General features: G+C 34.5%; 1 protein-coding gene across 11 annotated transcripts in view; it reads left to right on the forward strand.

Annotated features, from left to right (window-relative positions):
* Nucleotides 1–15,876, forward strand: part of LOC126370072 (protein tramtrack, beta isoform-like) — a 282,534-nt gene that overhangs the window by 245,893 nt on the left and 20,765 nt on the right. The window contains exon 5 of one of the 11 annotated variants that reach the window (XM_050014759.1): nt 8,243–9,332. The exons of 5 other annotated variants lie outside the window; for them this stretch is intronic. In XM_050014759.1, the coding sequence (XP_049870716.1) occupies nt 8,243–8,478 (236 nt within the window). In that variant the 3' untranslated portion in view covers nt 8,479–9,332. Of the gene's footprint in view, nt 1–836; nt 1,088–2,706; nt 2,961–3,538; nt 3,790–4,291; nt 4,817–7,008; nt 7,260–8,242; nt 9,333–15,876 lie in introns of those variants that run through there. 5 more of the 11 variants (XM_050014769.1, XM_050014765.1, XM_050014760.1 and 2 more) reach the window with 5 other exon arrangements.

Genomic DNA, 15,876 nt, shown 5'->3' on the forward strand with positions numbered 1-15,876 from the left:
AACAGACAATATACGTCTTTTAATAGTAACTAGCAAAGAATAAACAATAATACAGCAAAAAGTAGAAGGGACACTCTCCGCCCCGCGCCATTTCGAGTTTGGAGCGAGTTTGATTTACTGTTAGTTCCGTTGGAGGCCTCTTCATATAAACCGTAGGCCGTTAAGGATTAAGGGAGCGCGTGCCGACTGTCTTGCTTGCACGCACGGGGTAAGGCGACAAGTTAAGATCGAATTTTTTGTATGGAGTGTCAGGGCTGTGCTACTTACTCGTCAGTTTATACATTCCAAAAGTAAATCATGAGAGATAGATATGTCAGACAAAATACTGCGGGGCAGAAGGCAAGCCCTATTGCCACTGCTCTATTTTTCCCTAAAATGTAGCATGGAGAATGATACACCGACAAGAGCATTGCTCTTAAATTAGTTATGTGATGAGATATGTCAGCATTTGTGTGTAACGATGGTAATAGTAACTACACTTCACTCACTCACTTCACTTCTTTCATCTGTGTTGGGTACATATTTTTCCATAAGTAGATTCTTAATTCTCTAAAATGACTGTTATAAATTCTACGTCGTTCATTGTTTGATTTCATTATTCAATTTCAATATAATAGCACATAATAATTATGAAAGTATTAAATACTTGTCAATTCAATTTTTATTTGCGTTTGATTGCAATTTATTTTCTAGTTTATTGCATTTTTAACAAGAAGAACATTTAATTCGTTAACGCTCGTCCCGGCTTGACAAGAACTGCGGGTTGAAGTCTCGTCCGAGTCAGATTTTTTTTCGATTTTAATTTTCTCCTTGTAACATTTGATTTCTGTTTGCAGTGATATGGGTGCGTAATCTAATGGGCAATGAGGTGGCAATTATTCACGGATACGCATTTTCCCTGGGCTTCAGACGATTGTCAACTGAGCGGTGGCCTTGCACGTTCGCTGGGAGAACCAGATGCAAAGCTCGCATCATCATCACTAGAGACAAGCAGATCATTAAAGCAAATATTGTACACAATCACCCGCAACCCTGTTTCGCGATTCGCGACGGAATCTATGTAAGGCTTTAAAAAAAAGTAAATAAAAAAAAGTAATTTGCAAATTGTTATATCTTCATATATCAAACGTCTAGTCAGTAAGCTTAACCTATTTATTCTCAAAAATCATAATATAATTGAGTATTACGCCTAATAACGCCGATTTACATTGTATTTCGTACATTGTTACACATTTATACTAAACAATTCATTTATCATAATAAAGTTTGAATTTATTCAACGTTTATTACCATTATGTACCTAAAGATATGTGTTTTCTTCTAAATATTGAAGTTTATTGCGAATTAAAGCATGGTAATAGAATTGAGGAACGTTTTCAATTTTCATTGTTTTTTTACCCCATAATCCAGTCAAGTAGTTATAAGTTATACGTCAAAGAAAATAGTTACTTAAAGCATTATAGAGATATATTTGAATTGTACCTGTATAAAGCATTATAGAGATATATTTGAATTGTACCTGTACTGTATTTATTAAAAGGATTTCTACTTGGAAATTAATTGTATTCTAGTATTTACAAACTATGGTCATCTCAACATAATAGTGTTGTTTTCTTTGCATGTTTTATTGTGTACCTACAAATAAATAAATAATCATCTCGTTTGCCATAAGGTGATAAATATAATTATCAAATTCTATCTTATTTTCCAAAAATACTTATTAAACAAGATTTTCTAAATACGTCCCTTGGCGCTGTTAGAACGAATCCATCGGTGGCAAGCCAATGCGGCTTTAGAAAAAAACATAACACTACTAATTTAACTTTCTTTTTTTATTTATTTTTTATTGTTACAGTGACCTGGCTTCGAAATGTATCTGGCAATATCGTGGCTTTATACGAAGGATTCACCTTCTATGTTCATAGTCAGAATGTATCGACGAATAATTTGAAATGCACATCTAAAGGTGGAGGTCGCCAGTGTAAAGCTAAAATTACTACAAACAAAGAAGGAACTATACTACGAATCCAAAACCATCACACTCATGATGCACCGAAACATGTCATTAGAGACGGAACTTTTATAAAAGTCTAGTTTGGCTTGACTATTTTAAATCAACACTCGCTGGCCGCACTATCAACAATCAACCACACTGCGCGTCGCGTTTTATATCGAGGGCTTTGACCAATAGCCTCACGACTTCTATCCACGTAGATAGCATTCGCTGCATCTATCGCTCAAAACCCTCGATATATATCGCGGCGTGGTTGCCCTGAGCCTGCAGAAAAGAAAATAAGAATAGTGTTTGAGGTTTAAGCGGTTATTATTGTCACTAAAACACTTAATACCGAGTTTTATTTCGACATTATTGCAAGTACCATGATCACGGGATGACTGATGAAATTGCAGTGGAGTAGGTAAGTAAATCCATAATTTATAAGGGCAAACATCTGTCTGTAAATTATAGATCTACCTACTCCACTCCAATTGAAGTGTCGAAATATCTGGAGTCTCATTTTCATGATTTAACGCAGTAAGAACCAAAATATTTATTATGAAATATATTATTTCATATGCAAATAAACGAATAATCGCACTTAAATATTAACATGTAGCCTCTTCATTATCCGTCCTCCGGTTGATTGAGAGGAAGCCATGTATGTATGTTAAGTCTGTATATAAGTATGCTTATTTTTTTATTTCCAGTTTCATGGGTTCGCACAATAACCGGGAAAGTGTACGCTATATTCAATGGTTTTTTCTTCTACATTAACACGAGGAATTTGAATACCGACAATTTATTGTGCACCTCAAAGGTGAAAGGTAAAGGGTGTAAAGCGAAGCTGACGGTCGATAAGGAAGGATTGGTGCTTCGAGGCTTCTACCAGCATACTCACCCGCCACCTGAATATGTTGTTCGTGATGGAATGGTTATTAGAATTTAAAAATTAATAAGGTTTTATAATTCTAATTCCGCGTGGATTGAAGTCCGCTAAGGGAGTGAAAGATATTGGGTAAGACTGGTGGAAGTGTGAGTGGTGGTTTTGAAGGGGTTCCTTAAAAATCCTTTTTTAGTGCTTGTACATTGGCAAAGGAAGTTGAGTTCAAATTGTCTGCTACGCATTAGAAAGAAATAAACGATTTTTCTAAGCAATGAGATGTCTAATTTTATAATTAGTGTATTTATATTGTGAAAGTAAGTGTGAAAGAATAAAACAGAATTCGGTATCTGTATTGATTTTCTTTTTTGTAAAATTCCTTATTCTTTTAGGCACTGCAGAAGATTAAAAAATGTTGCTTTTATTTATAATAAAGAATTAATTACACACTAAACATGTTTCATGTTTGTTTGTTGTTGTTGCCCTTACCTTACATATTTTTAAACTATATTTTAACACGGTATACATTTTTAATCATTTTTGTATATGTTTTAAAAAGTTTTTTGTTTATGTCTGCATATTTTTGATATAATTATATATATTTTAATAATGTCGCCATATTTTTAAATATTTTAAAGTATATTTATATATTTTTACAGTGACGTGGGTTCGCAACATAGCCGGCAAGTTGTTAGCTATGGTGGACGGGTTTACCTTCTACGTGAGTGCCAGGAATTTGACGTCAGACTACCTATTGTGCTCATCCCGTGGCAGAGGGCGTTGCAAAGCCTGCCTTACCCTTTCGAAGGATGGCATGATACGTCGCCTTAGCCACGGCCACAACCATCCACCGCCTAATTGTGTCATCCAAGACGGCATGTTGTTTAGAATATGAAATTACAAATATAAAATTACCATAACTCCTTAATCTCTAACAGAAAGTTGAGGCGTGGGTACTTACCCATCTTGCGCTGGACCTCTGACCAGCCCACTTGGGATATAGTCGTGAGTTTATCTTTAAATGACTATATTTTACGTTAAAATTGTGTTCTGGATTATTTAAGTTTAGTTTCTTAACTAAGTTACTGGGTACTTTAATTTGAAAATATATATTCTTAAGCATCTGCTGAATTCAAATATGTTGTAATTTTAAAATGATGTAACAACGGGTTATTTTTTTAATTTAAGTGTAGTATTTTTGTAAAATCTTAAATTGAATTATCAAATAATATATTTTTAAGAAAATTAACTTAGTGTTTGTCCATTTATAACTTTACTGTAGATTTCTAATATTTTAATAAAAATAATATTGTTTATAACAAATGAAGAATTATTTCAAGACGTTGTTTTGGATACAGATAAGTATTATCTTACTTCTTTGTGTTTATTTTATTAACTTTCTTTGTTTCTAGTTATATGGGTTCACCTTCCCACTGGAAGAAAAATAGCTTTGTACGACGGATTCACTTTCTATGTTGGCGCTCGAAATGTAACCACTGACACCATGATTTGCTCGTCTAGATGTAAAGAAGGCTGCAAAGCCTCGCTCTCTGTGACAAAACAGGGGAAAATACATCGCATGAACCACCAGCATAATCATCCACGACCAAAATATATGATCCGAGATGGGTTGTTTATAAGATTTTAAATAGAACGCTTAAGATAAAATAGAGTTACATTCATCAATAAACAGTATGTTCTTATTCATTTACCTTTTGAAAATATTATAATATTCAAATTCAAAAATATCTTTATTCAGTAGGTAACATAGTTAAACTTTGAATCGTCAATTTTTACATAACGTTTCCTGGTAGTGGTTGCCTGGAAGAAATTGCTCTAGAGTAATAAGACCGCTCAAGTTGTACTGTATTCACGTGTTATGTCTGATTGTTAAAATATAATAATTTCTGTGTAATAAAATTCTATGCAATAATGGATTTGATTTTTTACGGGAAACCATTTTTCTCAATAGTTTTCCTTCTACGTGAATTCCAAGATTTTCACGTGAGACTATCTGATGTGCTTATCTAGAGTCTAGTTTCTTTGTTTAACGTCAAAATTTTGTTCTGGTTTATTTAATTTTAGGTATCCAATAAGTACCTTCTCTACTTGTTTTGCTTTGAAAATATAATTCTTAAGGCTTTACTGTATTTAATTTCTGTATTTTTCACTTTAATGGTACTAATTTAAACGATCATAAATTGGTAATAAATAATACTGTTTATAAGTAATGAGGAATACTCGTACAGGTCGTTATCTTATTTCTTATTAACTTTTAAGTCATATTGTAATAATATTATGCATTTAATAAATATAATAACTTTTTTTATTTCTAGTTTTGTGGGTACATCTCCCATCAGGAAGAAAGATTGCTTTGTATGACGGATTCACGTTCTACGTAAACGCACGGAATGTAACCACTGACACCATGGTTTGCTCATCCAGGTGTAAAGAAGGCTGCAAAGCTTCGCTGTCAGTAACAAAACAGGGGCACATACAACGTGTGAACCACCAGCATAACCATCCACCACCAAAATATATGATCCGTGATGGATTCTTCATCAGAATTTAAATAGATAATGGCAATGATTCCTGCAGAAACAACCTAATTTTATTTTAAGTTATACATGTATTTTTCTTATCCGCCGAAACGAAAGTATCCCTTTCCTTTTTAAAGAATTTAAAACATTTGAAAACGTATGAATTAATAACCTGGTCGAATCAAATATAAGCAACCCGTTTGACGTGTGCTGTCAACTTAATTCTTACAGGCAAACGTAAAATTTTCCGAAAGTTGATACTTGTGGCTAAAATATATTTCATTTCATGCGTGCCGATTATACATCCGTTTCGGCGGATAAGAAATTGACATACACATACTTCTAACTTAAAATAAAATTAAGTAGGTGGTGTTTGCTGGAAGCAGCACCAATATAAGAATAAAGCTATACCAAAAAGAAAAATAAAATGGATCGCTTTATTTAATTAAAGCGAAGTTTTATTGATCGATATTTTTATTATAATTCTATATATTCTTTTACCTTTTAAAAATATTGTATAAGATTTAGGTAATAATTTACCACGAAACAAGTGCTTATTTGCAACATAAGCATTGCTACCAATAATATGCATTTTGTGAGTAATGTAACACTTGTAAATTTTTAAAATGACTGTTTAGTGTATAGCTCAGGTTAAGCGTAGCTACTCAGTTCAACTTGCGGTGGGCGTACCTCTGACAAGCCTAATTGGGAATAAAGTCATGGACCTCCATGACCATGTTTGGGCTAGCCCGAGACCAACAATTTTACATGCTTTCCGAAGCACGGAATTATTTCACATTTCTGTACAATCAGGTAATTCAACCCTGCAATAACACTATTACAAAGTAAAGTCGACATTGAACCCATCGGGACTCGAACCTGGACCCCCAGATCGGGAGCCCAACACTCTAACCACTAAACCACGGTGCCTATTTTACACATACCATAAATTAATTAGGTATAATATGACATCAACACTTTTATGCATAGCCATATATTTAAATCTATCACTTGATGCTTTTTGCAAAGCCTCCCGTCTCTATAAACATATTTTCTTATTCCTTACCTATACATAGGTAATCCTTAAACTATATGACCCTAGTCATACTTGTATTAATAATTAGAAACTCATTATATAATTATAATTATATGTTATGTATTACAACCAAAAATGTCAATATCGTATTATCATAGTCATACACTAAGGGTGGTATTAATAAACTAATCTCAGCTTCGAGACTGCCCTCAAGATCATGTCAATGAACAGAGACTTGAGCATGATCTTGAGTGCACTCTCAGCTGAGATTCGTTTATTAATACCACCCTTAAAATAAATAGATTACATTAAATAAGGTAGCTTTCATTTGTTCCAAATCTCCTCTTTGTTGGTGTTGTTCCCTTCTGTTGTTGTTTGTTCATGAATTGTTTGTTGTTGTGTTATTGAAATTGGTCAACACAATTTCATCGCAACTCGATCAATTCTTGAGGGTATTGAAGTACATATTACGCTATAGAAATATAGGTAACTAAAGAAACTGCGTTTGACGTTAAACTTGTTTTATTAACTTACGGTATTTTTTTGTTTACAGTCCAATGGCTCCGGACCCCATCAGGCAAGAGTCTTGCTGTGTTCGACGGATTTACCTATTACATTAGCAATCGGAATACGACCACTGATGGACTGGCGTGCTCATCGAAGGTCGCCCAACGTTGCAAAGCATATCTCTCCGTATCAAAGGATGGGACGGTACAACGCTTCTACCACGAACATAACCATCCGCCACCAAAACATGTGATCCGTAATGGATTGTTTATAAGAATTTAAATACACATTTTAATATAAATAGAGCTAAGAAAATAATATTATAATGTAACATTTCTTTATAATTTACTTCTAAATAAATATGTTTGGTAAAAATTACTAATTTTCAACAGTAGGTAGGTATAATGTGTTTCGTAATGGAATGTTTATAAGATAAACAATTCCGAAAAGCATTTTTATTTTATTTAAATCTAATTAGGATAAAAAGTTTAAGAAGTTTGATGTATCTGTCTAGTTTAATGTTATTAATAGTATCTCATTTTGTTTAGAAATAATTAATACATTTTACACAAACGTAATTATAGTACCAAAAAAAATTACTAAATTACAGCAGTAGCTTATTTACTTTTTTCTTTTTGGCTATCTTTTACTTTCTTCTGTCACATTTTTTCTTGTTTATAAACTAGTATTAGTCTTAGAAAGAAATTGTGAACTATATTTTAAATTTAACTTGTATTATTATGTGCGTTATTTATTTGTTCACAGTTAGATGCATCCGAACCCGAAGAGGGATGAGGCTGTGTTCGACGGACTTACTTATTTCATTATGAAAGAATTATGACCAGCGATGGCTAGTCCATCGTGCTCGTCAGAGATCAATAATAATAATAATTGATTAGCGGAATCTAATTTATTTTTGTTTTCGACATTTTTATTATCTCTGACATTTACTTTCTTGATAATAAATATTAATTAGTATACAGGGTGTTAGTGACATCGTAACGAAAACTGTGATGGGTGATTCACACGATGATTATGAGTTGATATCAAGCGGAATTTTCCGTTGTAAAAGTATAAAACTGAAAATAATTAAAAAAGAATAAAATATTCATGAATTTTCCAAGAGGAAAATCCGCTTGAATCATCCCCCTCAATATTCGTTACGATATCACTAACAACCTACGAATAAATAATAAGCTAACAACCTGTATAGCCAGTGCCGTCTAATGAAACTGCATTTTATATCGCGGTTGTATTTTCAAGTACGGTTTTTTTTATAGTGAAATGGTTCCGGACCCCATCAGGCAAGAGTCTAGCTGTGTTCGACGGATTTACTTATTTCATTATGAATCGGAATACGACCACTGATGGACTGGCGTGCTCGTCGAAGAACGCCAAGCGTTGTAAAGCATATCTCTCCGTATCAAAGGATGGGACGGTACAACGCTTCTACCACGAACATAACCATCCGCCACCAAAGCATGTTATCCGTGATGGATTGATTATAAGATACTAAAATTTCATTCCAAATATGAAATACAGGGTGTTAGTGACATCGTAACGAAAACTTTGAGGGATGATTCAGGCCATGATTCTGAGTTGATATCAAATGGAATTCGCAAAAATATGGAATGGAAAACAAATAAAAAATACTCAAAAATTTTCATCAATTTTCCGACAAATAAATCTACTTAATTAGGAATTTTCCATCGCAAAAGTACAGAATTGATAATAATTTAAAAAAAAAACAAAAAATTCATGCATTTTGCGAAGGAAAATTCTACTTGATATTAACTCAGAATCATGGTCTGAATCATGCCCCTCAGTATTGGTTATGATGACACTGTATAATATCCATGAATCGAAATAAAATGATTCGTAATAATATGGTCATCATCATACTCGTACGTCTATTTTAGGCGGGTTATCGCGAATTATAGGATGCCCATTATGTTTACATTTATGATAAATAAAGAAGTTATATATTTATAGTTGTTATTAGAAAAGTATTTTTTTTGAACATCGTGAGGAAACCCACATTCCCGAGAAATGCATTTTCGGAGGTATGTGACCTAACTTGTATTGGCTGATTTTCCCTTCGCGGGTTGGAGGGTCAGACAGGTAGTCTCTTCTGTAAAAATCCAGACCTGTCAAATCTTCAGGTTAGATAAGCGGAGCCTGTGAAAAACGGGATAATGCTAATGATTAGATATTTTTTAGTGAAAGTTTGTAGACGTTAATGTCTAGTTGCTAAGTTATACACTTAAAATTATAACTGTTTAGATCTTTATGTAGATTTCAGAAATCTGCTAGGTTTAGTACCTACTTGTATTTTTGTAGAATAATAATAAATTTTAATTTTGTTTGGAAGTAATGCCGTTTATTTTAGTATTATTTTTATAATGCATGTTTTTCTTCCGTCATGAATTGTTTTTTAGGATATTAAGGTTGAGATGAATCTTTTATGTATATATATTTTTTGTTTATAGTCACTTGGGTTAGATAGATAGATAAAATACTTTATTGAGCACAATGGACACAAAATACTTTTACTTTTTTAAGCCACCATCACCACGAGTGGGGTTACCACTTTATCTGGTAAGTATCTAGCTTTGTTCTTCGGGTTCACCTATTCCGTTCATCAGCAACATCAATTTAAGAGCCAAGTTCTTATCGGTGTAGCATTCTCCATTCTTGTCTATCAAGGGCTAATTCTTTGACTTCCTTATAAGATACGACGTTCGCCTTCTCCATCGCATTCTGCGAGTATTTTATTTTTTTACATGAGTTATTGTAGATTTGCTTTGATGGCATGCAGAGTTGGCTGGAAGAGATCTCTTTTACAGATAAGCTCACCTTTGTGATCTGAGGCCTTCGTGGTCTAGTAGTTGAGCGTTGGGCTCACGATCCGGAGGTCCCGGGTACGAAACCCGGTGGGGATATGTGATCCCTAGTTTGGTTAGGACATTACAGACTCATCAACTGATTGACCGAAAGAAAGATGATCCGTGTTTCGGAAGGCACATTGAGCCGTTGGTTCTGGTCAGTAATTACTGATGTACTTAAGTATGTAGTCGTTACATGAGCCATATGAGAGCTCTTTGGTGGCTTAACAATAACCCTGACTCCAGGGCTGATGAGTGGGATTCATTTCACAATCCACACGATAAAAAAGAAGAGTATATTATAATATTAATCGTTTTCAGTTATGTGGTTTACAACGCCAACGGGAGGAACGTTATCTGTGTATAATGAATTCGCCTTCTACGTAAGTGTTCGAAATATCTCAACGATCAACATGGTATGCTCTTGACGAAGAAAACACAACTGCAAAGCCTCCCTCTCTATACTGAAGACAGGGAAGTTACACCGCTTCTTCCATGATCACAACCATCCACCACCTCGTTATGTCGTTCGTGATAGAAACTATGTAAAATGGATTAGAAAACATATGACATTCATTTTAAGTTGACGAAAGGTCTGTAAAATAAATGATTTGAACCGTTTATTATCGTAAATATACATAATTGTACATTTACGCAGCAGCAGCGTGGTGGAGTATGCTCCATACCCCCTCCGGTTGATTGAGGGGAGGCCTGTGCCCAGCAGTGGGACGTATATAGGCTGTTTATGTTATGTTATGTTATGTACATTTACGATAATAAACGGTACGAACGTGTACGTTGAAAAAAAATTTAAAAAATATTTATTTTTCAAAATTGGCTTACAAAGTTAGCGCTTTTTGAACGTCAAAAATTAAATTACATATTATGTAACTAGCTGTAAAACTACTACCACATCGGAATCTGTAACGCTGAGGGAAAGACGTGGCCAGAAAACCTCCCAGCACAGGGCCCTAGTCCTACTGTTTCATGTTTTCCGTGATTGTACTTCATTGTAAAATGCGTGATATGCTAACTTTTATTATCCCAAAACAGTGTTGCTCGTGGAAATCTAAGATGGCTTTATGTATAACGCCTTTAAAGGAATTTCACGATACGTATATAAAATAATGTATGTTTGGATCATGGATAATTGATATCACGCGATTTTCAGTATTTTTGCACGGTTATTAGCAATAAATAAGCACCCAAAATGGGACTTAAAATATAGTTGGCGAGGAGTGGATATACTTTACACCTTTGCCTTCGGGGACACAGGCGTAATACTATGTATAAAAAATATATTATTATTGTTACTGATATTTGTAAACTTCACCTGATAATTAATATTTATACAAGATTTAAAAAAAATGCCGGGTTTGAGTGTTGTACAATAAGTTAGTTTTGTTCCAGTAATTCACCTATCACGCTCTCGCCACACCACGGGTGAGTCAGTGCGCTAACGCAGCAGGCGCTAGTCATAGTGTATTTAAATATAGAATAGACGCCACATGCCAATGAGTAGCTGCTAAGTTATAATTATAAAATATAAGATAAAAAAATAATTATTTTTATTACTTAGAGACCCCAATTATTTTTGATATTTAAGCATTTTTTTATTGTAGTAATTTTAATTTGTTTTAATTTATTATTATTATTAAATTTTCATTTGTTTTGTGCAGAAACTTTTTCTTACTTGAATTTTCATTTGCCGGTAAAAAAGAAGCTATGAGTGACATCTGTCAAGAAGGACGCGTGCTGATGTGGAATAAAATAAATACAGAAAAGCAAGGAAAGGTAGAAATATGATAATCAATTTATTAAGTAGAAAAGGCGTAATCTAAAGACAGTTTCGTCAACCAACACTGTATGTTTGTTCATACACATAATAAATGAATATTGTTTGTTTTCAGTTCAGTGGGTTACAGTCCCATCAGGAAGGAAGTTAGCGATGTATAAAGAATTTTCTTTTCACGTTAGTTCTCGAAATGCGACAACGGACAACTTGGTGTGTTCGTGCAGACAAAAATACAACTGCAAAGTCACCATCTCTATATCCAAAACTGGGATGGTACGCCGCATCTGCAATAAACATAGCCACCCGCCACCACGTTATTTGATTCGGAATGGAAATTATATAAGAATTGAATAAAATTTGGGCTTGGGAATTGGGCTGCGATGACGGCGGACGGCCGTCATGCATTGAGCAACTGCCGGTGTTTAGGAAGATTTCCCCGCCACCACGCTTTCAATGACATCATCTGAAGGGCCATCATATCCGCCAACATCCCGCGTGTGCTGGAGCCAGGTCTTTGCCGCTCTGATGACAAAAGACAAGACGGCCTGACTATGTTGCCATGGCGGAAGCGAAAATATCTGCTCTGGGATGCCACATGCGTCAGCATTTTCGCTATCTCGTAACTCAGCCAAACGGCGCAGACCGCTGGCGCTGCGGCTGATTTTGCCGCGGTTAGAAAGCGAGCAAACATTCGGCCCTAAAGGGCAACTATTTTTGTGCTGCTGGCGTTTGAGACGACCATTGTTGGGAGTTGGAGGCTATAGGCTTCATTAGGAAACTGGGACGTAGATTAAGAGAAAGGTGGTCCGGTGGTCTTTCTTGGTGCAAAGGTCTTCCATCGCCATACAACGTAATGTTGGCAAGTGTTATGGGGACCTTTGCGCCTGGATCAACTCTGTAGGATTGTTGTCTTGAATTGTTAATTTTATATAGTAATTTTGAATATAACGTAATATTAAGCATGTGTTTACCACAAAACACAGTTAGCCCGACCATTATATAGACGGCGATACGGATCACCACCTATCACGTTGGTCAGAAAGCTCGATGAGGCGATGGATACATCCATCAGAGGTACACCTGTGACTACCCCAAGGGATATAGTCAAGAACTTAAGTATTATCTATTTACATTATGTACGAATTTTATTAGACTACTTAGGTATTTATTGTCGGAAATTAGTCCAACAGGAATAAGGATGTTGAGTTAATTTTATTCCACTTAAAATGCAATATTCTTTAATATCCTAAACCTAAACCAATATTGTACCAATTCAATATATTTATTAAAAAAAATACATAGTTTAATAATAAGAAGTAGGTTTTGTAGCACCTAGGTATAACACGTTTAATGTATTTTGTCTGTCTGCATAAAAATATATTACATCAGATCTAGATTTTGTTAATTCCACGTATTAAAAATAAAATAAAGGCAAACTCGACATGATTTATGTTGGTTTTGTTACTGTAATTTGTCTATTATATTTTCATCATCATCAACCCTGGTGTCCGGGTTACTGCTGAGACGCCAAAGACCGCTGACATTAATTAATTGACTAGAAAGTAATCCAATATGATCTAGTACGAATTATGTGTGAGTGACCTACTGGGGTTTATGCTAAATTTATATCAGTAGATATAAATTTCGAATAAATTAATAATGTATATTTATGTTTTTGTTCTCAGTTCAGTGGGTAAGCTTATCATCAGGGGGTACTCTAGCTATGTACAATGGATATACGTTTTACGTTTGCGCTCGGAATACGTATACTGATAACTTGGCATGCTCGTCAAGACGTAAGCAAAAATGCAAAGCTTCTATATCTTTGACGAAGGAAGGCCGGCTATACCGCTTCTACCACGGACATAACCATCCACCGCCAAACTATGTGATCCGAGATGGTTTGCTGATACGAATCTAAATTGTTACTCAAAATACATAGATTTAGTAGTGTCGACTAAGTGAAACCCGTTTTTATAGAAATGCCGTATTTCCTTGTTAATATATGTAATTGTTATTATTCGTACAAATATACCGATAGTAGGTTAAGATTTAGTGTTGCCCGATAATCGACTGAATACCGATTCATAATCGATTATTTTCTAAGCTCTTTAATAATCTAAATAACGATATGCCTATTGTTACTATTGATATTGAAAATTACAATTACATCGATTATAATCGATGAATCGATTATATTCTAATAATTGTTAGATATATTAGATTATATAGATAATATCGATTGTATTTTTTTTTCCAAACATCGATTAATTGATTATTAATCGTTTATTGCAATATAATCAATTATTCGACAACACTAGTATGTGTTGTATGTTGGTTTAGTGTGTTAGTGTGTGGTGTGTGTATGTTGTGTTGTGTACGTTTGTTTCCTTTTGTTGGTTGCCTGGAAGAAATTGCTCTAGAGCAATAAGTCCGCCCAAATTGTATTATATTCATGTGTTATGTCTGATTGTTGAAATTTTAGTTCTGTGCAATAAAGTATATTTATTTGATTTGATTTGATTTTGACTAGTTAGGATATACCGACTATATATATGTCTACATTTAAAAAAAAAGAAAAAAATATATTTATTATTTTGGTTCCTGTCTTGATGTCTTTAACGTAAGGTATGTAAATACACAAATATATCTTACTGCAAAAAAAGTTTCGTTGTATTTTTTTCTTTATAATAAAAAAGTGTGAAAGGCTAAAAAAGGGCCATTTTGTAATGCAGCGGCTCAACAATTACACAACACGAAGCTGTTGCTTTTGAACTGGGAGCGAAAAAATACATTGAACGTGTCACCATGCGGGGACTTCGTATTACGATACGATCAAAATACATGCAAATTGTCTGTTGTGGCTTTATTAATTTGTAGACAACTTTTGCGAATTGGCATTTCGCGAATTGGACATTCTGCGAAATGGACTTTCTGCGAATTAGACATTCTGCGCCTAAACGCTTTGCCGTTTAGGCACCCAGTTTGATCGTATAATACGAAGCCCTAATTAAGTACTTATTGCAAACGCATACGCAGCTAAACTGCGTAAGTATGGCTATTGGTCTACGCGTCGTCATTTTGCTTGAAGAGATTTCTAGTATAAATAAATGTACTTTTATGTAATTATGTTGCCTTATTTTTGCTTCTTTGTATCAAAACCGAATCACATGAAACATAATGCTTTTGACGAAATTTATTTTAATCTGATCATGTTCCCCTTATACAAAACTAAGGACGTGTGTCAGATTCGGTAATTGTTACAGTGTGGACATTAAATGCCCTATTTAATGTATTCTTTTAGGCTGCAATCGCCCTAATATAATGTAATGTGTTAGCTGCAGTACACTACGTCATGAGTCATGAGGTACATTATCGAAATAAAGGTTACCTAATCATTATTATTATTAAAGCCTATTTTACTTCATAATCATCAACATCAGCCGTACGACGCCCACTGCTGGGCATAGGCCTCCCCCAAAATCTCCCTATTTTACTTAACTACCTATAATACGTAACTGTTTGTTTGTTAGCAGTTGAATGGGTCCGAACCCCGTCGGGAAAGTGCTTGGCTCTGTTCAAGGGGTTCACCTATTACGTCACCAAATGGAATAAGTGCACGGCTAACCTCTTGTGCACTTCCCGGACTAAAGACGTCTGCAAGGGCCGCCTGACTATTCTAGATAATGGTAACATACTCCACTGTTACAGCCAACACAATCACCCTCCACCGAAATATATGCTCCACAAGGGGCTGTATATAAAAATATAATATACTTAGGTGTGATTTAATACTTACTTAAAAAGTTCGTCACTGTTCGTTAAGTTCTCGTAAATAACAGTTATTATATCTGCTACTTTAATTTGTAAATAAAAAGTAATACGATAATGATTTGAATAAATAATAACATCTCTTAGTCCTTAGCAGTGTACTTACCTCGTCATCATCAATTTAAGAGCCACACTCTTGTCGGTGCAGCATTTTCCATGCTACTTTTTTAGGGAAAAATAGGGCAGTGGTTTCCCTCTTGCCTTCCGCCCCACTACCTACATGCAAGTAATTCTATTTGTGATTTTTTATTTGTATATTTCTGATCATGAGTATAATGAGAAGTAAAATTAAATAATTATATATCATGAGGTATTTTCCTCAGCCTAAAAGTTTTTAATAAACTATAAATAAATATATTCTACTAGCGATTATTTGAAAGCTGTTGGCATGTCACGGGTGCTG

Source organism: Pectinophora gossypiella, chromosome 10 (assembly GCF_024362695.1).
Source record: "Pectinophora gossypiella chromosome 10, ilPecGoss1.1, whole genome shotgun sequence".
NCBI lineage: Eukaryota > Metazoa > Arthropoda > Insecta > Lepidoptera > Gelechiidae > Pectinophora > Pectinophora gossypiella.